Here is a 25,257-nt window from a genome sequence, read left to right as displayed (position 1 = left end):
ACCTGAGAGTATGGGCCTCATTACGACCCAGGCGCTAATGGGTTAACGGCGCCGTAAAAGGCTGCGGCGCCGTTAACCTATTAGCGCCTAATTATAAGGTCCCTTTGCGGGACCCGACCTCGGCTGGTGTAGGCCAGCCGTTAAAGTAGGGTGCTGAAAGGGACCTTGGTGCTAATTACGGTGCCGCAATTTGCGGCACCGTACTTGGCGCCTTCCCCATTCCGATTGAGCCCTATGGGGCAAAAATGGGAATGGGGGAAGGGCCATGGCGCATGGGTAATTACCACCCCACCAACCTCGGAATGGGGTGGTAATTACCCATTGCGCCATGGCGGACACCGGCATGGACCATGGTGCTAATAGCACCATGGTCCTCCGCCTGGATCGTAATGAGGCCCTATGTCTTGGAACACTTGTTGTACTGCCGTGTGGAGGTCTTTATCTTCTATCTTTTCCGGCATATTCTTTATTGTTTATCCGGTCTTGTGCTTCTGCGTGTTGGAGAATTTCCTCATTTATGTTCTGGACCGTCCTTTCGAGTTTATCTGTTCTCTCCTCTAAATTCCCTATGTCTCTCTTTAGATCCTGGGCTATTTGTTTCATTTCCCCTTTCATGTTTTCAAACTGCGCCTGTGTGGAGGACATAAATTGCTCTTGAACCAATTTTTCATATCATCTTTCGATGCCATTTCTGCGTCGTCTTTTTGATCTGATGTGATTTTTTCCCCCCCTTGTCTTTCTGTTTATTTGTTTATTTTGGCGCAGTTTTATCTGTACTCCAGAGCTGAATCAGATCTTGGTCTGTTTTGGATCTGTTGGTGTCTGTTGTCCTTGCCGGGTCGTGATTTTTGACTTTTGTGTGGCTCCTTTAGAGACTGGTTGGCTTATGGTGGTGGTTGTTCGCTTTTGCCTTGTCGATCTGGTTGGGGCTTAAGCTGTTCCGTGTGGCCCTGGAGCCTGTCTTGGCTCAGTTTCCTGTTAGGATGTGGCAGAGGTTTCTCAGCTTTTCAGGTCCCGTGTGCGGGTGTGTAGTGTTCTGTGTTAAGGCGCTCGGGGGAGTATGCCAGGTCGGGGGGGGGGTCTTGTTCTGTTAATTCGTGAGATCTACTTATAGGTTTGGAGTCACCTGTTACGCTCACTTGGCTCCCACAGAGGCGTCGATCTGAACTAGACAGCTGTGGTCTCCACCAATGTGACGGGTAGGGCCGAGATGATAGACTGGACTGGCCCACCTAACTTCGTTTGCTTGGGCCCGTAGGAATATTCTTCTGCAAATGGAGAAAGGGAATTAACCACCCGTGGAGTTGAGCGTAAATCCCCCCAGCCCCGCTGTTCTCCCCATGGATCACCTTTGATGTCCTCTCTTATCGTCTCACCTGATGGTTTGAAAAGATGAGCTCTTCATCCTGCATTGAGCGGAGGGGCGCGTAGATAACCAGTTGCTTCACTGGCTCGAAGGAATTGGTGAGTTCCAGAACAATATTGACTCAGAGATTCCTGGGAAGACGCCGTACGTATGTAGTTCGTAAGAGTTCAAATGCCTGACTTTCACTCTTGTCCGATTCCTTGCAGGTTGCAGCTTGACCCTAGTGAAGAGTTCCTCGTGGCACCCGGTAATATTCTGGTAAGGATTTGTATTCTCCAACACAGTTCGATAAAATAATGTCAATATGTAACCTGTTGCTTTCTCCCTTATTCAGGCGCTGAGAGAAAGTATGAAGTCTCGGGGAATAATACCTCTGGCGGTAAATTCAGGTAAGTCTATTGTGGTGAGGAGGGTTCCCCTTGTTAGTCCCTTTGTTTCACCTTGCTGTCCTTTTGTTTCCCCTTAGGGGCCGTGGTTCGGCGAAGATGCAGTGGAAGCTGCGCCGACCCGTGAAGAGGAATAGTAAAATAGAATAGAATAGTGGTAAAATCGGGTAAGTCTATGGGGGGGTAACTAATATTCCTCTGTGTATTCCCTTGGCTCACCTTGCTGTGCTTGTCTTCTCCTTAGGTGCCGGAGTGCAGCGGGAACATGCAGGAGGATGCGGTGGAATATGAAAATGCTGTGAAGGCCGGTGAGTTCAGCGCGGCGCTGCAGCAGGTGAGGCGACGCGCATAAAATAACTTCTTTCTTCCAGCTCGAAGGCGCGATGGATCGGGAATTCAGGTAAGGATCAAAGGTATTGCTCTTGTTCTAACCTTTTCTCCTTCTTTCTCCCTTTTTCTAGGAGCTCCAAACTCGAGGCGGACGTGGCAGAAGGCTGGATGCAGACTTGCAGGCACGGTGAGCGTTACGCTGCTGGATGCAGAATAACGTGAAGCGTGTGCTGCTCTTTGGGTGTGGTTTAAATAGCCTCCAGTAGTCCCAGGTAAGTATTCCTCCCCATCCCCACCCGAGTAAAAAAAAATAGTCCCTAGGTAAAGTAGTCCCTTCCAAGCCTCTTTTGGCTTGTAGCTCTTGCAGCATGGTCTGCATCAGGTAAGTTTGCAGCATGGTCTGCATCAGGTAAGTTTGCAGCATGGTCTGCATCAGGTAAGTTTTAATCTGAGCCTGGCGCCTATGGCGCCAGGACTGCACCCAAATGGTCCATAGCAGGGGTTGTTGGGCTTGCTTGGGATAACTTGATGCCTGCTTCCGGGGTTGCTGGACTTGGTCTGGGTCCCCGAGGGTAGGCATCATGACATCACCCTCGATTCCCGTCATCTGATTTTGATTTCGGCTGGGCCTCTTTGCCCTATGATCCCTCCTGGGGGGGGTTTCCCATCTGTGGGCGACCCTGTTGTTCTTCTGTGGGAGGGGGGGAGGGCCCTTGGCCTCTGGGCCCTGTTCGTGCTCATTTGTGTTTCCGCTGCTTGGGGGGAGGGCCTTCTCCCCTTTTTCCGGGCCTGGGATCGCTGTGCTCGAGAACGTAAGTTATCTGGGCCTTCTTTTACTCTTTACGGGAGGTGCGCGGAATTGAGTACTTTCCCTCCCTTGCGGGGGGGTGTGTTGCCTCTGCATCGCTGCCCTTCCCTGTTCGTAGCTGTGTGGTCTATCGGGGCGGCTCTGCTGGGCGCTGATGTCTTACTGGCTTGCCTGTGGAGCTCGTCTTCGCTTCACCTCGCAGGTCTGGGCCGCTGGGCTGTGCTTTTCCTTCCGTTGAGATGGTGCCTTTCTCCATGCAGCGTCTCGTCCTCACCGGGATCCGTGCTGCTGCTCCGCGCTGGTTTCTCTGCCAGGCGCTGCTTCACTCTCCATGGTCTTCTTCCTCTGGTTGCCTGGTCTCCGCCGCGGGAACCGGAGGGTCTCTGCTGCGCTCTGCTTCCCTTGTGGATTTCTTTGTCCTTGTAGGGCTGCTTCGGGAGCGGGTTTCTCGATTTGTTTCTTCACGTGCAGGTGGGTTCCTTCTGGGCAGCTAGCAGTACATCTGCTGTCCTCTTCTCGGACTACGCCTTCCACTGAGGGGCGTGGGGGGTCGCGGGGCGGCCTGGATGTGTGCTGAATTGTATTTCTTTCTGTTTGTGGCCCGAGCTTGGGGACAGAGCTCCACTCGTGCACGTCTACCCGGATTGGCTGCCATCTTGGAATCCGTTTTGTTTTTTTTTTAAATGGTTTTTCAAGGCATTGGAGATGGCTATGCTCATGTTGGCTGAAATATATATATCTCTATATCTCTCTGGAACTGTTGTCTGCTAGTGACCTGCTTGGTGTTACGCTCCTGTGTGGACGGTTTAGGTTTGTTGTTTCAAAGTCTTAGTGGTGAGCTAGGCATTGACTTTCACCAGCATTGAATGTTTCATGGATTTACATGCTGTGAATAGTCCCTGTTGTCAGGTTGGTAAACCCCGGTTAATTTGATTTAGTCATTTTCCTATGGAAAAACCTGACCCCTTGAGTTTCATCATTGTTGGTGCTTTTGGTACCCACCCATGGAACGTTGAGTGTATAGCTCTGCCCCATCAGCTTCCAACTGTCGTCCGAGCTGTTGGGATTCCTCGTGTTTCTCTCCTGAGAGAATTACATTTCTTCAAAAAGAATTACTTTTTCTTCAAATTTCACCTTCTTTACAACCGACATCGAAATAAATGCGTTTCCAGTTCCAACCATGGAAGCTTCAGGACCTAAGAAGTCCTTATTTAGGCCAGGTGACCCCTGCAGCCTAAAAAATGTTGGTGGGGGACAGGCACATGGAATGTCTTAACTCCCTCTACCCAAACCATTCCGCTGACGGCTGTGATATCTGCCAGGGTTTCTCACAAAAGACCCTTAAGGACAGGAACCGATGCCTAATCTGCTGGCTCAAAGGAGCCTATCCGTCAGGTTGGCTCGTCATGGAGTGGGAGAGCAACCACTCCCTCTGTCTTTACGGTGATCTCTTGTCAGAGGTCCAGATTTGAGGAGCTGGTGGCAAAGAAACAAAAGGCAGGTGAGGTAAAATCGTAGTGCTTAAGGGTCCCATTCCAGGTCCAAACTCTCTTCCAAGGGTCCCTTGTCAGTCACCGTCGGACAAACCGAGGGAGAAGGGCTTGCACCCATCGTCAAAATCCACCGACCCGCCCATGAAATCTCCTGTGACGGACAAACACAGAGCCAAATCGGCTACGACCTCCTGTCTTGTCATTGAAAAGGTCTACCTCGACGGGTGGCAAAAACTACACGTCGGAATCTTGATCCTCCTCCAGCCATGAGTCATCGGTCAAATCGTTGTCTACTCCAAAAGCACCATCGACAACTGTATTGACCACGGCATCTTTGTCTGGGTCTACGGCTCGTCTCTCGTTGACCATCAAAAAGTAGTAGTCTACTGAAAAGCCTACGCATCCATTCACCACCACATTGGAGATTTTGGAATTACTGACAAAAGGCAATATATTTGCCCTGAAGGGTAAAGTCCCTCAACTGGTACCACAATGCAGCACAACCATGTCTAACATGGAGTACCCAGTTATGCCAGAAGACCTTTTGCAGCATGAGATTACGTCTGATGTTGAGCCTCCACCATACGAATGTCAAGGTGTCTTTGAATCCGATCCTGAATAAGGAACTTCTGATCCTCCGATCAAGGGGCCATCTAGTGAGGAAAACCCACCTCCACGGTCTCCAACATCTACTCTGCCATCAACACCTGTAGGAATAGACAGTATGCAGATGCACTACCCCCTTATAAACACACAGTCCCTGCAGGTCTTTACAACACTGTAGTCTGTTAGGTCAGCTTGACACCAGGCTTCTGCTTCCTCAAGCAATTCAGCCTTTAAAGAACCTTTAGAGAAGTTAACTCTCAACGAAGGGATCCAACCTATCTACCAGGGTAGTCTCCCTAGGATTCAAACACCTCCTAGACCACCACCGCCATCTACATTGTGTCCGCGTAAGGGAGACCAAGACGAAGGGGAACTGATTGACACAGACCAGGACACTGGTCCGAGGGATTAAAGTTTCACCGTCTCCACGGAGAGCCAACACGTGGGGACACAGATCCTGACCAGATGCACCAGGTAGCCCGGCTCAACCTTCGCCTCCGGACAGCATCAAGGAATTTCATGCCATGATGTTTAAGGTATGCCAGGAGTTTGGTCTAATTCCTGATGAGAAGAAAGATTGTTTCCTCTTCGACCATATGGGTAAACACAGAAGGCAGTCTTTTCTTTACCCATTATAGAGAATGTGCGGCAGGAGGGCCTCCGTATTATGAAGCATACTTTTACAGAGCCGGCGGTTAAAGGAAGGCTGGTAAAGAAGTTCAAGGCTCCAGATACTACACGTAAATGCCTCACTTCGCAACCTGCTCCAGAGTCGGTTGTCTCAGCGGCAGCAATCCACAATGCTCAAACACAGCATAAGTGTGCCTCTCCACCAGACAACGAAAACCATAAAATGGATGCCTTTTGGAAAGTAGCTTCTCACCATTGGGGCAACTACTGTTAAGCAGCCAATACCCTGGCAATAGTCTCTTGAAATGATCGTGAGATGTGGCACCGTCTGGCTTGTTTATTGGAACACTTGCCGGAAGAGCCGAAAAGAGGCCATGATGTGCACAAAGGAGAGGAAGCCTTGAATCATGTCTTCAACATCGCTGTAGACCTTGCTAAAACAGGGTTCAAGCAGATCGGCAATGGTGTAGTCCTTAGAAGCCAAGCATGGCTACGTTGCACTGACTTTTGCCAAGAAGTATCAGTCATTGATTTGCCATGTGAAGGGGAAAATCTGTTTGGGGACAAGATTGAGGAGACCCTTAAAGCCATGAAGGTTTACTTGGACACAGTTGGATCCTATCGGGGAGCCTTAGGTAATGCAAGATGCAACAAGAAATATTGTATGCCTGGATATTTACTCGCAGGGCTACAAACGAAATTATCAATCCTCCCAGTGCAACAGAATACCAAGGGCAACGAAAGCACAGATTTGCCACCTCCCAGCGAGGTAGGCAAAATAAGGTGCAGCATTGACTGCTGCAGGGGCAGTCAGGTGGGGGGAGGAAACATGGCATTCGTCCTCGACGAATGGCAAACAATAACGAACAACCGGTGGGTGCTTGGTGCAATCAAGTACAGCCACTTGTTGAGCGCCCACAAATCCTGATACTCCCTACAGAGGGATCTCACCCGCATCAGTTTTATAACATGGGCTATGTCAATTGCTAAGAAAACGAGCCATCGAAGAGTTTCTCCCTAAGCAAGAGGAAGGGGAGTATACTCCAGGTTCTTTCATCAAAAAACCAGACCGGAAGTGCTATTCTGGATCTACGAAGACTAAACAAGAAAATCAAACAAATTCAAAATGTTAACGCTCCTGGAGGTCCCAAAAGCCGTTCAGCCCCAGGAATACCTTGCAGCCTTAGATATCAAGGATGCATACTTCCATGTGCCAATGCATCCAAGGCACCCAAAGTACCTCAGATTCGTAGTCTGTGAAAGCCATTATCAATTTCGTAGTACAAGGCCTTTTGGCCTAAAATCGGCACCCAGAACATTAAGTGCCTGGCACCAGTAGCGGCCTTCCTCTGGAAACAGGGCCACCATATCTACCCTACTTGGACGATTGGCTACTTCGAGGTTCAAGGTATCAAAAAGCTTTCTCTCAACCAAACGCACTGTTCCAACAATTGGGCTTTAGAATCATTTCTACAAAATCCTACAGTTCTCTCAAGGAGTGGTTTTCCTTGGTGCTCCATTCCTTACAGGCCAGTCTGGTCAGAACTTCTGCAGAAAGAATAAAAAGATTGATAACACTAGCAAATGCATTTACACCAAACGAGCTAGTCAAGGGCGGCGCATACATGGCTTTTCTTGGGGACCATGTCCTCTTGCATTCCGCATTGCCGACTGCACATGCAGCCAGTGTTACATTTCTGGCTTCCACATGGTCCCAAACCCGGGGTTCCTGGTCAGACAAAGTAAGTCTCCCAGGCTCTGTCAAACACACTGAAATGGTGGACATAACCCTGCACCATCATGAAAGGAATGCCACTGATGGAGCCAAATTACAATTTTACCGTTATTTCTGGCGCCCCCCCCCCCAAGAGAAGCCGTCCTAAGTACAGGAATTATGGGCAGTGCACTGGCTCTAAAACCCTTATTTCCGCTAATCGAGAATTCGGTGGTTAACGTCCGCACAGACAGCACGACCACTGGTTTGTCCACGGAAGCAAGGCGGTACGTGATCAAACACCTTGTCCCAATAAGCACAGGCCATCTGGCTTTGGGCCATCCAGCACACCATTTTACTTCAGATCTTCCACTTGCCGCGATGCAGACCAAGTAAGCAGACACCCTCAGCAAGGATACCTAACAGACAGATGAGTGGCAACTGCACAGCATCCAGATAGCCGAAAATGTTCTCGAGGGGTCCCCCCCAGACCTCTTCGCCAGCCCTGACAACAAGCCGTTCCAGAAATTTGCCAGCAGGATTTCGCATCCCGACTCTCAAGGGGACCCATTTTCATTACCTTGGAACAGCGTGTTTGCTTACACGTTCCCTCCGTTTCATCAGCAAAATGATACAGATGATACGCAAAGGTTGTTGCAGAATAATTTTGGACACCCCGTACTGGCCCAGACAGACCTGGTTCTTGGATCGCCTTCAACTGGCAGCGGATGATCCAAACCAACTAGGATCTCATGCCCATCTTTTTTTTTAAAAACGGTTTTTATTATTTTTAAAACAAACCAACAATACAAACCAAACTAGCAGCGGTATTTGCAACAAAACACATGAACATCAATTAGTGAAAACCACTCCTCAAGAGCTTGTTTATCCTTCTCATTCCGTATCTGCTGTGTGTGGCAGGGTATCACCTTCTTCTGAGACTGCAGAATCCGTTATTGTTCCAAACAGTCCTGCTATTAACACTCTCCATGCTAGCAGGGTACTCGCTTCTTCTTCCCCACACTTGCTACATGCTTCCTGCCATACCACCGTTTCCGCCTCCGCCCATTTTTGCAAATCCCGCCACCATACCTCGACCCGTGGCTTATGGCACTGCTTCCAGCCCATGGCAATCCTTCGTTTTGCAAGCACATATGCCAAGTCCTTCAATTTCCCAACATGTTTAAGTTTCCGTGGTCTGGGAAACCCTCCCAACAGGCAGGCCCAGGCCGTATCTATAGTGAGCGTGACCCCTTTGTCCGCTAGTTTTTGCGCCACTTCTCCCCAGAAACTCTCAATCACTGGGCAAGACCAAAACATGTGTGTCATATCAGCATCTTCCTTATCGCATTTTGGGCACGCCTGTCGTCCCGCATTTACAAACTTAGATATTCTCATCGGGGTCATGTAAGCTCTGTGCGTTATGTACAACTGTATTTGTTGTAATCTGGCATTTCTGGACACCTTCTTGTGGTATCCCATAGCACGCTCCCACATCCCATCTTCCATCTGTGCTCCCACCTCTGTTTCCCAATCCAGCCTCAAATGCGTTAATTCCTTCCCTACCCGGGTCATCACCATCTCATACAATCTTGAGATCTCATGCCCTCCTTCTGATATGTCGTATATTGTCCCCATGGTGGCGTCTGGCTCCTCTGCCAATACAGTCTCATGCCAGGTTTTACGAATATTGTGCACCAGCCTTAGATACGTGACATACTGGCCCCTATGCAAGCCCGCCTCTTCCCCTAGTCCTTCAAAATCCTTGATGGGCCCCCTCCTGCCAGACATCACCCAATGTAACCAACCCGACCGGCTCGCAATAGGTCCTGATTATCATCCTTAGTTGTTTGTCTTCCCCTGCCAAGGCCACCAGCGGCACCAGCGGGGAACACGGGCACGGGTCCTCCATCATTCGACATACTCTACGCCACATCTTCCACCCAAGCAACATCATACCTGGGCGCTCCTTCATTTCAGGCCTAGGCTACCAAATAATTTCCTTCAGGTAAAACGGAGTGCAGTCCTGTCCAAACAGCCTAAATTCGGGCGTTACCTCAGAGAGCCATTTGGCCACATATTGCAACTGGCCAGCTACATAATAGGCCTCAAAATTAGGCAGCTTAATATCTCCTTTTTCATAGAAATTCTGCAACTTCCATAGCGCCACTCTATTCCGAGTGCCATGCCATAGGAAGTCTCTGCAAATACTATTCAGCCTGGCAAAGAACTTCTTGGGTATCATGTACGGAATATTGCTGAAAAAATGTAAGAGCCTGGGTAGGACCACCATTTGAGCATCACCCCCCGTCCCATCATCGCTAGCGGCAACTTCTCCCAAAACTTCATACTTATACAGATTTTTCCCACAGCCACCTCGGTGTTATGCAAATGTTCCTCTTCTACCGTGTGATACACATCTATTCCGAGGTAGTGGAAGGAGGCAACCGCCCATGGTATCACACTGGCAACCGCTCCGCAGGGGTTCCTCTGTAGCTACCCAATGGGAACATGCTCGATTTTGGGGGGTTCACCGCTATGCCAGACAGTTCTGCATACCTTTCCATTACCTCTAGAATATATTGAAGATTTTCCTCTGGATATTTCAGATATAATAGCAAATCGTCAGCATACAGGGATATTAGGTGTTTCTCTCCCCCTACTTCAATGCCTATCATGTCATATTGCTGTCGAAGGTACACTGCTAAGGGCTCCAGGGCCAGAACATACAACATCGGGGGTCAGGGACACCCTTGTCTGGTGCCTCTGCTAAGTTGTCACCTCTCGGATATCACCGCTCCTGTACGTACCCTAGCCAGCGGCTCACTGTACAGCAAGTTCGCCCACCTGTCATAGCCCGGCCCCATCCCGTATTCCCTCAGGGCCTCCAGCAACCACGGCCACCTCACTGAGTCGAAAGCTTTGACTGCATCTAGGGACACAACCGCCATTTCTCCCTCGCTCTTGTTCCCCTCCCCCCCCTTCAATCACCCGGTGGAGTCGCCTATGGTTGTGGGTTATATTTCTGTTGGCGACATAGCCTGTCTGGTCTGGATGTATCAGTTTACTAATAACTCTACGCAACCTATTGGCCAGGACCGCCGTCAATATCTTGGCGTCCTGGTTCAACATTGACAAGGGCCTATAGGAGCCGCAGCTGTGCCCTGGCTTGTTGGGCTTAGGGAGCGGTATTATTATCGCTTCTCTAAGCAATTCCGGCAGCCGGCCCACCTCAAAAGATTCATTGAGCATTTCTAGCATGGGGGGGGGGGGTAAATAAAATTTGCTAGGGAGTCCGTCCGCACCCGGGGTCTTGCAGGTGGGCAGCTGCTTCACCACCTCCTCCAATTCCTCTAGAGTAATCGGTGCATCCAGCTCCTCCCTTTCTTCGGCACTAATCTTAGGTAATCCCATATCTCTTAAAGTTTCTCTTATCTCCTCTCTGGTTATCGTCCTAATCGGGGGCCTAGGGGTTTCGCTCTTGTATAACCACGCCAAGAGACGGCCCGTTTTATCCCCACCGGCATGCTGTCTCAACATACTTCTTATAGTTAAGGTTGCAGAGCCTTGTTCTGCACACCGCTGCTGCAGTTTGAGTACTAGTTCCGCATCCCCTCCTCCCCCATTGATTTCCCATTCCAGTTCATCCTCAGCTTCCCCTAACTCATTAGGACCCCACCCTGTAGGCCCTTTGATTTAGCAATGGCAGCACCCCGCAATACCACCTTAAAGGGTTCCCAGAGCGTGCCCGCTGAATCCACACTGCCGGCGTTCTCCTCGAAATAATGTGTGATCTCATCCCTGATATCCTCTCTAAAGACTGGATCCTTGAGTGCCTCAGCCCGGAGGCGCCATGTCAGTATCCGTGCTCTGGGGTGGCAGTACTGCCAACCCAGAACCAGAGGTGAGTGGTCCGACAGGACCCTCACTTTGTAGTCTATTTGGGTGGTCTCTATCACCACATCTGGTGTGGCAAAAAAATAATCAAGTCTCGTATGTAGTTGTTGCGGGGCTGAGTAATGCGAGTACTGTTTCTCATTAGGATGTTTCAGCCTCCAAACATCTGCCAACCCGAAGTCGTCGAGCAGTGTCTGCAATGCCCTGGCCGCTGGGGTGGGCCTATCAATCTTATCAGATCTGTCTACCTTGGGGTTAAGCACACAGTTAAAATCCCCTCCCCAAATGACCGCCCCCCCCCACGCACGCACCCAGGTTGGTACACAGAGTCCTAAAATGTGCCGCCGTATTTTGATTGGGGGCATACGTATTTACAGTGCACACCTCCCTATTCTCCACCATTGCCTTCAATATGACTATCCTCCCCTCCGTATCCACCACCTCTTGTGTGAGTTGGAGCGGAACTTGTGGTGCCACCCAGACCAACACTCCCTTAGCGTAGGCTGAATACGGAGAGCCCACTACAGTACCTCTCCACTTCTTCCCCACCAGTTCCAACTTTTGCCGGGTCAGATGCGTCTCTTGCAACAGCGTAATATCAATCTTCTGTCTTTTCAAATACATCATGACCTTGTTCCTCTTTAGGTAACTATTGAGTCCCCTGACATTCCACGTTACGATCTTAAGGTCCCCCATAGCTCATAAGTATCCTCCCCCCTTCCGTGTAACAAATCCCACCTGCCCACGCGATACAGATACAGCCCTCTGGCTTTTTCTTGTAGCTTCTTGTACAAACTCAAACTCCCCATAACTATACACACCCTCTACCCATCCCTTCCCCAACACCACACACCCCAACTGCTGCCCAGCTCCATCCTCGGAACTCGGGCACCCCCACATCTAGCCCTGCAAGCACCAAACAATGCCCAGAGCCCAGTAGGGTAAAGTCGCCCTAATGGCCACTTAACTAAAGTTACTAAGTGGGTAAAGAGATCCGCTCTGCAAGGCTCCCCTAAATACAGCAATAGTCACAGCGCTCATAATATCTTGTGCAACAGTCTGACCTTCTCTTCCTAAGGCCGCGCAAATGACTATAATCAAGTCCCATAGATCTATTCCGCGCCATCTTGTAGCACCCTCCTCGTGCACTACTTATCTCCTCCATCTCCTTCTGGCAGGCCCACAATGCGAATGTTGTTCCGTCGGGCACGTCCTTCTGCCTCCTCCGCCCTGCTCTCCAGGTTGCCCCCTCTCTGTACCAGGGCATGCAATTCGGCCTTATGGGAGGCACAATCCGTGGTATTCGGGCTCACCTCTTTCTCAAGGGTCTCAGTGCGCTCCGCCAAGGACCTGACGTCCTGCCGGAGTAGATTCACTTCCTCCTGCACCTCACCAACCTTAAGGTCCAATGCTGTTTTCAGCTCAGTTACGGCCAGTTCAAGTTTAGCTTCCCAGGTCGCCTTCAAGTCCGCAATCGCAGCCAGGACCTCTTGGTTAGTACCCGCCGCAGGCATGCCGCCTGTAGGCGACTTATCCTTACTCTTGGAATTTTCCGGACCAGGGGACGTCTTGGCAAAGTCGTCCAAGGTGGGCTGCTTCGCCTTCGGTCTCACTGTTCTGTTAGACATGACCCGGAGGACCTGCGTTCTGCACAAGTTACAAATGCGCACGCAGTACGCCTCTATCTCTCAACCACCGTGCGGCCCGTTCCTTCCTTTGTTCCGGTCGTTGGTGGGCCATTTTGTTTCATCTATCATCTCCGGCTTTCCTTATCTTTTTCGCACAAAACTCCACTGCCGTTCCTCCCAAGCCTTCCAAAAGTTCACCGAGCGCGGTCAGACCGTTCACACACCGGCATGTGTGTAGGCACGTTGTTATGCACTATTCTGCCAGGATCATTTCAGGATCTCGGGAGCTCCTCCAGATCGCGTCCTCCTACATGGCCCTCGTAGCCACACCCCCCATCTCATGCCCATCTTCTATCCCAGAACAAAGGGATGATCTTTCATCATGACCCAGGTGCTCTCGTTAACAGCATGGCTCCTGACCACTCTGAATTCGGTAATTTTGAATATCCCTCAGTACTGCTGGCGCATTCTAGCTGCAGTTAAAGCTCCTACCAATGTTTCCTATAGCCAGAAATGGAAAAGAATCTGTGCATGGCATGCACAGCAGCGGCTAGCTATAACGCCTCATCGGATCCATCTCATCTGCTAAAGCTAGCTACAGAAGGTATAGCAACCTCTCTTCCATTGAAGTGCTCTTATTGGCAATCTCCAGGTTTACATGGAAAAGATCTTCGCCGCTCTACAGGGACAGGCTAATCAAACACTTTTAAGGGGGCTTTTTTGTACTGTTCCACCACAGAAAAGAATTCCACCTGTATAGAGCCTGAACTCCTGGCAGGGCTTACAGAGGGAGGACAGACTACTATCTTACTAGGCCAAGTGACGCTGAGATCGTGCAAGAGGGGCGGGGGGTGCTAGGGGAAAGGGGACGTGGGCAGTGCTGTACATGCGATCAAAACAATAACCGGTGCAAGGGTAAGTACAAACCACAGGTGTCCAAAAGTGCAGGTAAATGGACTGTAGGGTTACTGATACAGACACAAATGCAAGGGTTGCCAGGAGGCCGTGCAGGTGTGCAACTGGGCAGGCAGGGACCTGGGCCCGAAATCCGTGTAGCCAGGTGACCAGTGCAGTATCAGACAAGATATCAGCATGGGAGAGGAAGAGAGAAGCAGAAGCAAAGAGGAAGGTCTTGGGGTGCTTCCGGAACTGGAGATGGTTCTCCTCGAGTTTGAGGTAGCAAGGCTGTTCCAGAGGGAGACCCCAGCTGAAGAATGTGATCTACCACCAACTTGTTGCTTGGAGAAGTGACTGCCCCTAAGGGAGTTGGAGGAGCGAAGAGCTCGAGTAGGCCGGTATTTACAAAGAGTGAGTTGAGTTATTGAGGACCAAGGCCCCAGAAGGCTTTTTTGGATTATGCAGAGGGTCTTGCACTTAATCCTTGCAGCCACTGGGAGTCAATGCAGAGATTTGAGTGCTGGAGTTACGATCCCTGGGCTTGAAGCCAAGTACAAGTCTTGCAGTCCTGTTCTGGATGAGTTGCAGAGGGCGGAGAGTTGAAGCAGGCAGGTTTAGAAAAGGTGCTGTTGCAGTAGTCCAGCCTAGAGAACCAGAGCTATAGAGACAGTGAGCTTCTGGGGGAAGCAGAGGAAAGGAAGAGTAACTGAGGTGGTGCAGTTGGTAGTTTGACTTATTCGAGACGGAGTAGAAGATGACCCGGAGGTTCTTAGCTTCGCAGGTGGGAGTAGGAAGAGGGCCAAGGGAGGCCAGCCAGAGAGTGACATGAAAGGAGGGTGCAGGTGTGCCGATGAGGAGAATCTCAGTCTTACTGATACAACTCTCCGTATCGACGGTTCATGAGACAACGTGGCTCTTTCCTCTAATCCTCATTTAATCTCTGAAGCACCTTCAGAGTTTCATATAAATGCTACCATAACTCTGCCCACATTCTTCCAAAATGCCACTTCATCAGCAGAGAAGACCCTGCACACTCTGGATGTCAAAAGGGCTTTTAAATATTGGGTTTGCACAAAATCTTTCAGATCGATTAAGCAGCTGTTTGTCGGCTTTGGTCCATCCAACAAGGGAAAACCCATATCAAAACAGGGCATTTGAAGATGGGTTTAATCTACGATCCTTCTGCCACTGTAAGGCCAACAGGCTGTTCCAAACGGCACCCAGAGCGCACTCCGCTAGAGCCACGGCTGCCTCGGCGGCTCTCTGGTCTGGGGCACCGTGGTGCACCGATCAGACATTTGCCAGCCGGCAACATGGGCAGTTCCCTATTCGTGCGTACACCAGCAACACCCTGAGGATGTGCAGATGGGATGGGCAGTCCTTCAACAGCTGTTCTAGTAAGGTAAGCCCTGCAGCTTCCGGGGTCGTTATCTTTCTATACTTGAGTATGCATTCTTTTCGCATTAATGCAGACAATTTAAAGTACCTAATCTGTGGGTGCCTGGTTTTCCACATCCTAACATCTATACTGCTATAAAATCTATTCACAGCATGTGAATGCATGGGAGAGCCAATGCTGGAGAAGAGTATTTTCTTACCTATAACTTCATTTCTCCAGCGTTGGTATCTTTCATGGATTCACATGCGCCTTCAAGCCTTCCCCCTACAGGTAAACATCCTCTTATGGGGGATCCTCCAGCTGGAGTGGGTCAAATCTGAGGGGAAGCTGCTGGGGCGGAGCTATACACTCGATATTCCATTGGTGGGTACCAAAAGCACCCACAACGACGTCAATGGGACACTTAAGGTGAGTTTCTCCCTAGGAAAATTACTAAGTCAAAGTAACCAGGGTTTCCTATCCTGACGGGGAATATTCACAGCATGTGAATCATTGAGATACCAACACTGGAGAAATGGAGTTGCAGGTAAGAAACTACTCCTTTCTCTGAATTGCTGGATGCAGAGGTAAAGTTGCATGTTACAGCTGTCAATGATGGCCCTTCCCCCAAAACTCCTGCAACTGATGGGTTTGCCCCCCGCAACCCCTCCTCCGGCAGTGCTGAATATGCAATAAACGCACAAGGGGACTGTAGGTGTACACTAACGTTTTTCACACACACAACACACAGGTCTATGGTTCAGTTTGTGGTAACGATGGTGTTGAAGGTGCAAATGCAAACACTGTGGAACGCCCCCCTACGACACATCCAAGACCAACCTACTTAACTCTGATCTGTGTAATGTACTGCCTTACCCACTCTGTACCTGACTTGACCACTGACACCTTGTAACTACCATTTGATTTGGTACCTGTAACATCATTTTTCTTAACCATGTACTTGGCACTGTGATAACGCCGAGTCTGGGCGCTAACAATAAATGAATGTTGCCATTATATGCAACCGATCTCTATCTTGCCCTCCAACCATGCTATCTAAGCCCTCCTGAGGCGTTTATGCCCTAGATTGCTCTGGTGTACTGCTATCTAGGGTCCGGGGACAGATGGAAGAGGCTTGCCCTATCAAATCCAGGCAATAGGTAGGTTTCTGAATCGCATGTGTTTAAAACACACACTCGTGCAGGCATTAGAAATTAAATCTGAGGGTGTGCTGGAGGCCATACAGGGTAGTTATGTTTAGCGAACCCCAAAACGAATTTAAAATCAAGAAGTAAAGAATGTAAAAAGTGGGAGCACAGCTCCAGTAACGCTGAGCTGTCTCCTTAGTGTCAATTTTCCATGATCTTTCTCCGGGTGGTATTAAATAACCCTAGGAGCCAAAGAACAGGCCTACCAGTTTCAGTGGCGTTTCAACTGTGCCACTTTCTTCAGGACCTCGGTACCAATTTGGGCACCGACAAACGGGCTTGGCTAGTGGTATTCACTGCATCCAAGTCTGCAGTGTCATGCCAGGCCACAACCTTGTGGGGTTTGATAATGCCACTTCTGGGTTTTGGGAATCAATAGTAACCCCCCAATGCATTGGTGTCATAATTGGAAAATCTTGGGATGCGCAGAAATTCATGTTTACCCAAAACGCAGGGCCTCTTGGTGTGAAAACCCAAGTGGTTTGCTTACCTGTGGCCTATGTCTCAAGATGGCTGTTCGCTGGTCCATGTTATGCTATTCTACACCTTCTATCCCTAGGAAGAAGTACAATAGTGGGGGTGGCCCATAGGGGGGTGGTCGGGCAAGTGCCATTCAGGCCAGGGAGGCTTGTGCTGGAGGGGGGAAAGGCAGGGTGACAAAGTGCAGGAGGACTGGGTTGGGATAGTCTGGGGAAAGGGAGCCTGAGGTAAAGTTCTGCCGAAGGATGCTGGTGGTGGGCAGGGGGGGGTACCTGTATGACTCTGAAGGGACCAGGGCCCCGTCCCAGCGGCAGGTGGAGAGCTTGGCACAGGAGGGGGAAGAAGGAAGAAAGTGTAGAAAGAGGCTGTTCAGAGGCACCAGCCAAGGAGAGGGGGGTGGGGGGAATCTACCTCCCACTCCCTGCTTTGAGAAACATTTGACCTGCAGGGAATTGGAGCCAGAAGACCGAAGGATTCTGCCTGGGAGGTATTTAGGGAGAGAAAGCTTGATGTAGAGGTCCAAGGCTCCAAACAGCCTTGTAAATGATGGGTTTTATATTTGATCCTTGCAGTCACCGGGAGCCAGTGTAGAGACTTTAGGGGTACAGGGGTCCGTTCCCTGGGCTTGAGGCCAAGGATAAGTCTTGCAGTCTGATTCTGGATAAGTTGGAGGGGACGAAGGGAGGAAAGAAGGTGGTTGAGGAAGAGGCTGTTGTAGTAGTAAGCCTAGAGAGAACCAGGGCTCTGGAGACATTGAGCTTCTGGGGGAAGGTAAGGAAAGGTAGAATGCCCCTGAGGAGCTGAAGGTGAACATTTGACTTCTTGGCAAGGTCTGAGATGTGTGGAGAGAGAGGAGAGTCAAAGATGATCCTGTGGTTTTTTGCTTCACAAGTGGGGGTGGGGACCAAAGGAGTGTGGCTAGAGAGTGAGGGGGAAGCTGGGAGCAGGCGTCCCAATGAGAAGTATCTCGGTCTTGCTGGCGTTGAGGCAGAGATCATTGGCAGAGTGCCATGCCTGAATAGCAGTCAATCGTTGAAAAGCAATGGCAGCTTGGAATATTTCAGAATTCAGCCTGTCTCTGCTTGATCAGTCTATGCTTGGATCTCCAATTATTTTGCTAGAATTCATGAGAGACTGTATCTTTCTCGCTGAGCAATTCCACTCAAGTCCTGCAAATGGGAGAGCGCCTTCAGCCAAGCTTGACTGTGTATTGGAACCTTTTTGATAAAAGCTTGAAGTGTTACTTAAGCTTGCTCTTATAACCCCTGTGGAATGGTCTGAGGCAAAGCCTCGAATACTTGTTATGGTGGTTGACTTTTACTTTCAACAGTTTTAATTGTGAACTAAAACTAGGTCTAAACAACTTAAGCACTGTGAGTATATGCTGTGGATGTCAGTCCATCTTTTCTCTATTAAACTCATTGTACGTGTTTGCTCCTGCAACATATCTAAAGATTGGCTTGCATTCATTGCAACCATTAAGTCTGGAGGAACTGTATTTTCCGACCTGCTTTGGGGCTGGTTGAGTATTTTTCTAGATCATTTTGATGTTGTACTCGGGGAGACAGCAAGAACCATTGGCACCAGGTGGGGGCGTGAGTTAGACATCCCAGCCAATGAGGCTCAGTGCGAGGGCACTGGTAAACCTGAGCTGCCGGCGTCGCAGTTGTCCCTTCTCCACATCTCCTTTGCACCCCCACCCTATTTGCATTGCGCGGCCTGGTCCGTCTCTGGGAACACTAATGTTCCTGGTGCGCCACCCACCTGGCAATGGCTGCCATGAAAGGGAGAAGGGACTACATGTAGTTCCATTGTTCCTGATCCATTTTTTTTTCTTTTTTTTAGTTGCAAAACAGCTAGGTCGTAGTTTCACAACTGAAAGACACGATTAGTACCCTGATGCAACGTGCTGGGATACTAACAGCAATATCTTCTGAACAGGGGGGTCATTTCTGGACCTGTTAAAGCACCCTCTTCGATCGGGCTAGTAACACCTGGCCCGGTAATGCTCCACGCCCACGCTCAGGTAATAGTGCTTAAGTAATATTAATACTGCAGTGGTCTTCTTTAGGTGATCTAAATATTCTGGCTTGTGAGTAAAAGATTTACTTACGAGAGCGCTCGCATAGAATTGTTCCTCTGACATTCTGTTATTACTTATAAAGATTTGAATTGTACAAGTGATCAATGCAAAAAAAAAACCTGTATAAAGCAGTTCCTGAGTTTAAAAAAAAAATATATATATTTGTTTGGTCAAATGTGCGTTTTTTGGTAGTGGCACCCAAAAAGTGCAATGACCTTGGATCTCAGAAGTTGAGTCCCTTGGTATCTTTAAGAAAAAACTAATTTATTTGTCTAGGAGAGTCATCGCGTCTATTTGAGTGTCCAGGTTAGCTATCTCTGTCCTTCCCATCTGTGTTTAGGACCTCTGTCCTTGGCGCCCATAGGCCTCCGGGCTGCTTGGTTGCGCCAGAAACAAGTGACCTAATAATAATAATTAATAACAAAGGCATATTTAAATCCCCAGTCCAGTGACCTTCCAGTTGGTGTTTTGGATGAGAGGAGCAGGGAATGGTCCAAAAGGTACACCTCAGTTTACTTATTTCTAACCCCTTCGCCGCCCCACCCCCCTCCACCCACCACACAGCAGTGCAGGCCTCCATTAAGAAACCTACTTTCAAATGGAAAACATTTTGTCATTGGTGTGAAGTATTGCATAACTGCATAACCTTCACATATTGCCTCCTCATGCCATACGAATTTCTTTGACTTTTCTGTACTTGGCTGTCCTTCTGCCACAAGGAATCTTCATTTGTGTCTGAGTGTTGCAGCATTTGACCCCCTTGGGAAGAACTTGGGTTTGGGCTGTAATAATGCAGAGGCCATACCATCCCACTAGGTAGTGTTGTGGGATCCATTATGCCAGAGAAGTTTTCCATACCATGTGGATTTTTAGATTCCAAGGTATCCTTTTTTATTTTTGTAGAATGATCTGAGAACAGGAGTCTGAAGTGTAGGTGCTGTACGGTCCAAGCTGTTATGAAAGCCTTTCCTGTCAAGTGACATGGCCCTAACTTGCTTGCTTTCAGCTTCTTTTGCGGAGTATGTCATGATTGTTTGTCTAGACCAGCGTGTTTTGGTAGTGGTGATCTGCTGGAAATGTATGGTATGCAAATGTCATATTGATGGGCATCCTTATGCTAAAACCCAGTATTCAAACAATAACAGTGAATGTTTTTATAAACTTGACCCATTGAAGATAAAGCAGTGTGTATGGCTTCTTGATAGGACATTGTATAAAGAAAGGTCTAGGCCTTGGGAGTGAGGGAGGGTTCCAATTCAGTCATGTAAATAAATGGAAGTTTAATGAAGGTGGATTTATGCTTGGTTTCATTTTTAGGATTAGTTATTCTGTCTTCAATCTGCAATTCTAGGACTATAATGCTGGCTAATAATGTCAAACAGATGAGCAAAGAATTGGCTCCTACGTTTTCAGCTGATGATGTGGCAAAGATTAAGAAATTCTGCAAAGCTCATTCTCATGTAAGTGATCAATGCAAACAAATAAAGTTCCTGTATATAGCAGTTCCTTTACAGTGTTGAGGTTTTGTTTTTCATATATATATATTTTTTTTAATAGGATATATTTGAGCACCTAAGCAAATCCTTGGCACCAAGCATTCATGGGCATGAATATATTAAGAAGGCTATTTTGTGCATGCTGCTTGGGGGTAATGAGAAGATTCTTGAAAACGGGACGCGCATACGAGGAGACATCAATGTTTTATTAATAGGTGAGGTGCTTTTGAACATACTCTACAATAATCTTAAATATAGGAAATTGCTCAAAGGGGTAAAAATAAAGGGCACTTTGTGGGGACGGGCCATGTCTATACAATTCTAATCCTACCTAGAAGTTGCTGCAAATAAAAATGTGCCTATTGTAGGAGTAATTTGTAAAGTGTTCTCCATCAACTTGCTAGTAGGACCACAGTCACAAGCACTTGAGCACTTGCAATAGGTTAAGTTGCATTTAAAATTGTAAATGCATGTTCAGATGCATTTTACCGTGGTCTGGCTGTTAGTTTCATTGACGCCTCCAAATGGTTAAATTGTCTCCTATTGAGGAATTAATGCAGGGGACAAAGATGGGGTTCACAATTAAGGGGCAACTAATCTGTTGGGTGCTATTAGAGTGGTGGCCCATGTATTCTTTTGTGGTTTTCTTTATAATGCTATGTGATATATATTAAAACCTAAAAACAAAAGGCTTCCTCTCACTAGAAAGAAACCATGCAGTTTTCACAGTAGTAAGACACAACATAGTGAGCAAGCAGGGACCGGAGATCTGGCTATACTGAATATGTGCAGCAGGAGCGCTCTGAGCAATCCTGTTGCACATGCTCAGTAGGTAATGTGCCCCGGTGGGTACTTTTTTGCCCATATTCTGCCAATCTTATGCCAGACCATAGTAGCAACACCATTTGGCCCTTTAAATTTATGTGCCATCTTTCTGGCCATTGCCCCTCAGTGCCCTGCATTGTGAGATGCAATCGTACCTACTTTTAAGATGGCCGCTGCCAAATCTATTTACTGAACGGCACCAGAGTTCAGCCAGTTCAAGCTGATCGGCTGGCAGTTTGCATTTGAGCCTATCCGGCACACCAGTAGGCGGTAGCCGCCCCTCCCCAATAAGGCCCTACCAGAAAGGCTCCTGTCTGAGCCTGTCCAGGCTTTCCGGAGCTGCCGCCTGCTTCAACAGGTCTACGGCGACCAACTGCCACTTACCATAACTGCTACACAAACCCCCTAGTGCTAACTCTTATCCTTTGCAAAAACATTGCACATTTCGCACACTCAGCCTAGCCCGCCAGACTGTGCTCCCTTTACCAGGACTCTACCCGATGGCAGGGTAAGCTCGAACCACATTATTGCTAGCCGAAACCTTTCAGGAATCTATAGACTGCCGAGCATATTGTACATGTGCATTACGCAACCCATATGAATGGCTAAGTCTACTTTACCCTCCGTGTGATCTAATTTGCAGTTTACACTGTAATTTCTGCGCGCAGCCATCCATACCCCCAGCAACTAATAACTTGTGCCATCGTGCTAGATTACCTCACCACAAGCTTTGCTGCAAACTGTCTCTTTAAATTGTGATTGTGACTGGCAGCCCTCCATGTGCATCCTAGCGCTTCGATGTGTGTGTCTCTGCCTGTAATCACAATATAAAACTGTAATCTGTAGTCCCTCTCGTGTAACTAGCATGCTAGTGCCCTGCATACCTCGCCTGGCATGCTCTTGCCTATATCGTTTTGCAAATTGAAACTGTGATGTGATTCTGGCCTAATTTGGATTCCTTATTGAAATTGTGATATGCAGTCCCCCATGTGAAACTTGCATCCTAGGGACTGATTATCTCGCCTGTGTCTTTGCCCTAAATTGCTCTTTAAAACTGTGTTCCCAAGTCCCCTACGTGTAACCTGCATCCTAGTGCCCTGCATACCTCGCTAGGCACGCCTATACGCCTATGCCTTAAATTTTAGTGCAATTTGTAACTGTTTTATAGCCTTGCATGTGCAACCTGCTTCAGAACGCCCTGCATTCCCCGCCTGGCATGCTCTTGCCTAAATTGCACTGTAAATTGAAACCGCAATGTTACTGACCCAAATTGTATTCCAAACTGAAATTGTGATATGCAGTCCCATATGTGAATTCTGCAATCCTAGCGTCCGCACACCCCACCATGCATGCCCATGCCTTAAACTGTACTGCAATCGGTAACTGTTTTATAATAAGTCTCCCACATGCAACATGCATCTTAACACCACATTATCTCTTCCTGTGTGTCTGTGCCCGAGTGTATTCTAAATTAAAGTTGCGACGTGCAGTCCCCCTTGTCCAACATACTTCCCAGCACCAGATTACCTTGCCTCCAGTTTCTGCAGACCCTTGTCACCTAGCAACACGCACCTTGGTGCAAGTTCACCTCGCCACAGTCCCAACTGCATATCTAATCAAAATCATGATCTGTAGCCCCCAAGGACTTTAGAGATGGTCACCCCATGAGTTTGTGTCCAGTGTAATTGCCACCAGCAATCTCATGCCGCCAGCAACCTGAATCGTAAGCACTAGCACACACTACCTCCTAGCTTTGGTAACAACTTGCACAGAAAACTGCTATCGCAGTCATCTGACTCCTTCCACCAAGGTACCTCCCAATAAACCTTAGGCACACTTGCAATCTGCTCATCCGCCAGTCATTGGCCTGCACCACTTGAGATCTACATAACTGACATGGCAACAACTTCAGTACCCTCAATGCCACCCAAGCTCCCAGACTCCTCCATCTCACCGACCCATTTCTTACCGCCTCACTGCCCATCCTGCCATTCTGCACCACACCAAGCCTAAACCTCGGCGACCTTGCGCCAATGCACACCGGACAGGTACCAATGGAAGTAAGCAACTCCTTTCTATGCATACCCTAACCTCCCCAACCACTCTAGCCGATCTACATAATGGACAACCTAGGGCCCACAGTAACCTCCCTAACCACCAAGCCACAACTACCATTCCACCTATCCCATGGAGAAACCTTCATGTGAGCTCTATACTCCCCTGCTATACACGCGTCCTAGCCAATGATCACCCCAGAGGTTACAAAACCTTGACCCATAAACTAGGCAATCTAAAAGCACCTTGCAGACCCCTGACTGACCGCAACTCTAGCAAACCACCACCCTTGCCCCAACTACAAAACATAGACCAAACAACCGCCTGTTGCCATCTCGCATGGGAAAGAGACCACTATCCAGGGTGCTCATCAATGCCAAATCACTACGCCTATGCGCTTGACATCGCAAACCTGATCACAACTGAGGACCTTGACTTCCTAGCAATCACGGAAACCTGGCTCCATGCATATGCAGGCTCTGACCCCTCTGTGGCTGGCCCTGACAACTATTACATACATGGGACACTGACAGGCCTACAAATAAAGGGGGTGGACTAGCGTTTATATCTTAGAATCAACACCTAACCTCTTTTCCCCTACAGGGGAACTGCTGCTCAAAATGACCCCCTCCTCCACGAGCACACTAAACATTCACCTGATCTACAGGCCCTCCCCAGGCTAATTGCACCCTTCGAGGATGACATTTCCAACTCGTGTCCACACCATTATACTAGGACTTCAACTTAGGTTTCAATGACCCTAAAGACCACCATGTACTGACCCTAGCCAACACCATCGCCTCACTATGCTTCACGCAATACATACTTAACGCTACACATAACGAAGGCTGCACTGGCTTATCTACCTTAACTGCAACACCACCATCACCTCTAACTCCCATTGTCCCTGGTCGGACCATCGCTTAATCACCTTCAACATAGACCAGAACGAAGGAGTCGTCACTACTCCTCCTCGGGTGCCTGCCACTTTCACCAGAAATGTACGAAGGATTACAGCCAACATCCTCCCGCTGCTCGTCCCCATCACAACACTCCATGACTTGCACTCCTATGACACCTCGCCACTAGTCGACCTTTACAACCAAACCTTGCTAACAGCTCTTGATAAGGTAGCGCCCATAACTCTAAGCAAAGCCAAACCCTGTGCACACCTCAAAGCTTGGTACACACCTATCCTGAAAGCCCTGCACAATCTGAAAAGAACAGCTGAATCAAATTGGAAGAAATGTCATTCACAGAATAAATGTGCCTTTGCTATAACTACAGGCAGGCAATCTTGCACGCTAAAAGCACCACGTCTTTTGATTTAGAATTTGAGAACTCTTCTCCATCCTCAACTTGAATCCCCAGTTACACCTCGAAAGTTGCAACAAAGACGAGACCTGGTGCTTCAGCATCCAAAAAGCCCTAACTGACAATCGCCCAGCATTTTGCACAAATTTGACAGATCATTCAAATTCTCTCCGATCTCTAACCTGGATACAGAAAAAATGTATCTCGCCTTAAATCGTCAAGAAGTTGGGGTGATGTATGTCCGGCCTCTCTAATTAAAGAATGCGCACTGGAACTGACCCCATTTTTCACCAGTCTTATGCATCCTTCGAGTGCCTCGGTCCCTACTAATCTCAAAGATGCCTGGGTCCTCCCTCTAGTAAAAGAAACTCTAGACCCTAACATACCGACAAACTACAGACCGATCACAACAGTACCCTTTCTTCTAAAAAATAATGGACAGAGATCAGTCTACCTCTAGATTCAAAACTATCTAGAAACAACCTCCGGGGCACCAGGAAATCTGGCTTCCACCCTAGACACATGACTGAAACTGCTCTACTCGACATCAAAATGCAAATGGACAAGTTAAAAGATGGGTACAACGTCCTTTCATCGCGGGATGTTTTTGTGCGGGTTTTTTTTTTTGTTTTACTGTGACCTCCGTGACCTCGCTGCAGCATT

General features: G+C 48.5%; 1 protein-coding gene across 1 annotated transcript in view; it reads left to right on the top strand.

Moving 5' to 3' along the window:
- The window catches only part of LOC138497475 (maternal DNA replication licensing factor mcm3-like), a 345,395-nt gene that overhangs the window by 52,718 nt on the left and 267,420 nt on the right, over positions 1 to 25,257 (top strand). The window contains exons 6-7 of the mRNA XM_069620977.1: positions 20,256 to 20,364; positions 20,462 to 20,615. Coding sequence (XP_069477078.1) covers positions 20,256 to 20,364; positions 20,462 to 20,615 — 263 coding nt within the window. The remainder of the gene's footprint in view (positions 1 to 20,255; positions 20,365 to 20,461; positions 20,616 to 25,257) is intronic.

This window comes from Ambystoma mexicanum, chromosome 5q, assembly GCF_040938575.1.
Source record: "Ambystoma mexicanum isolate Mex_15411 chromosome 5q, UKY_AmexF1_1, whole genome shotgun sequence".
In the NCBI taxonomy this organism is placed as follows: Eukaryota; Metazoa; Chordata; class Amphibia; order Caudata; family Ambystomatidae; genus Ambystoma; species Ambystoma mexicanum.
The sequence above is the reverse complement of the archived record's forward strand: the minus strand, read 5'-3'. Positions and strand labels throughout refer to the sequence as shown.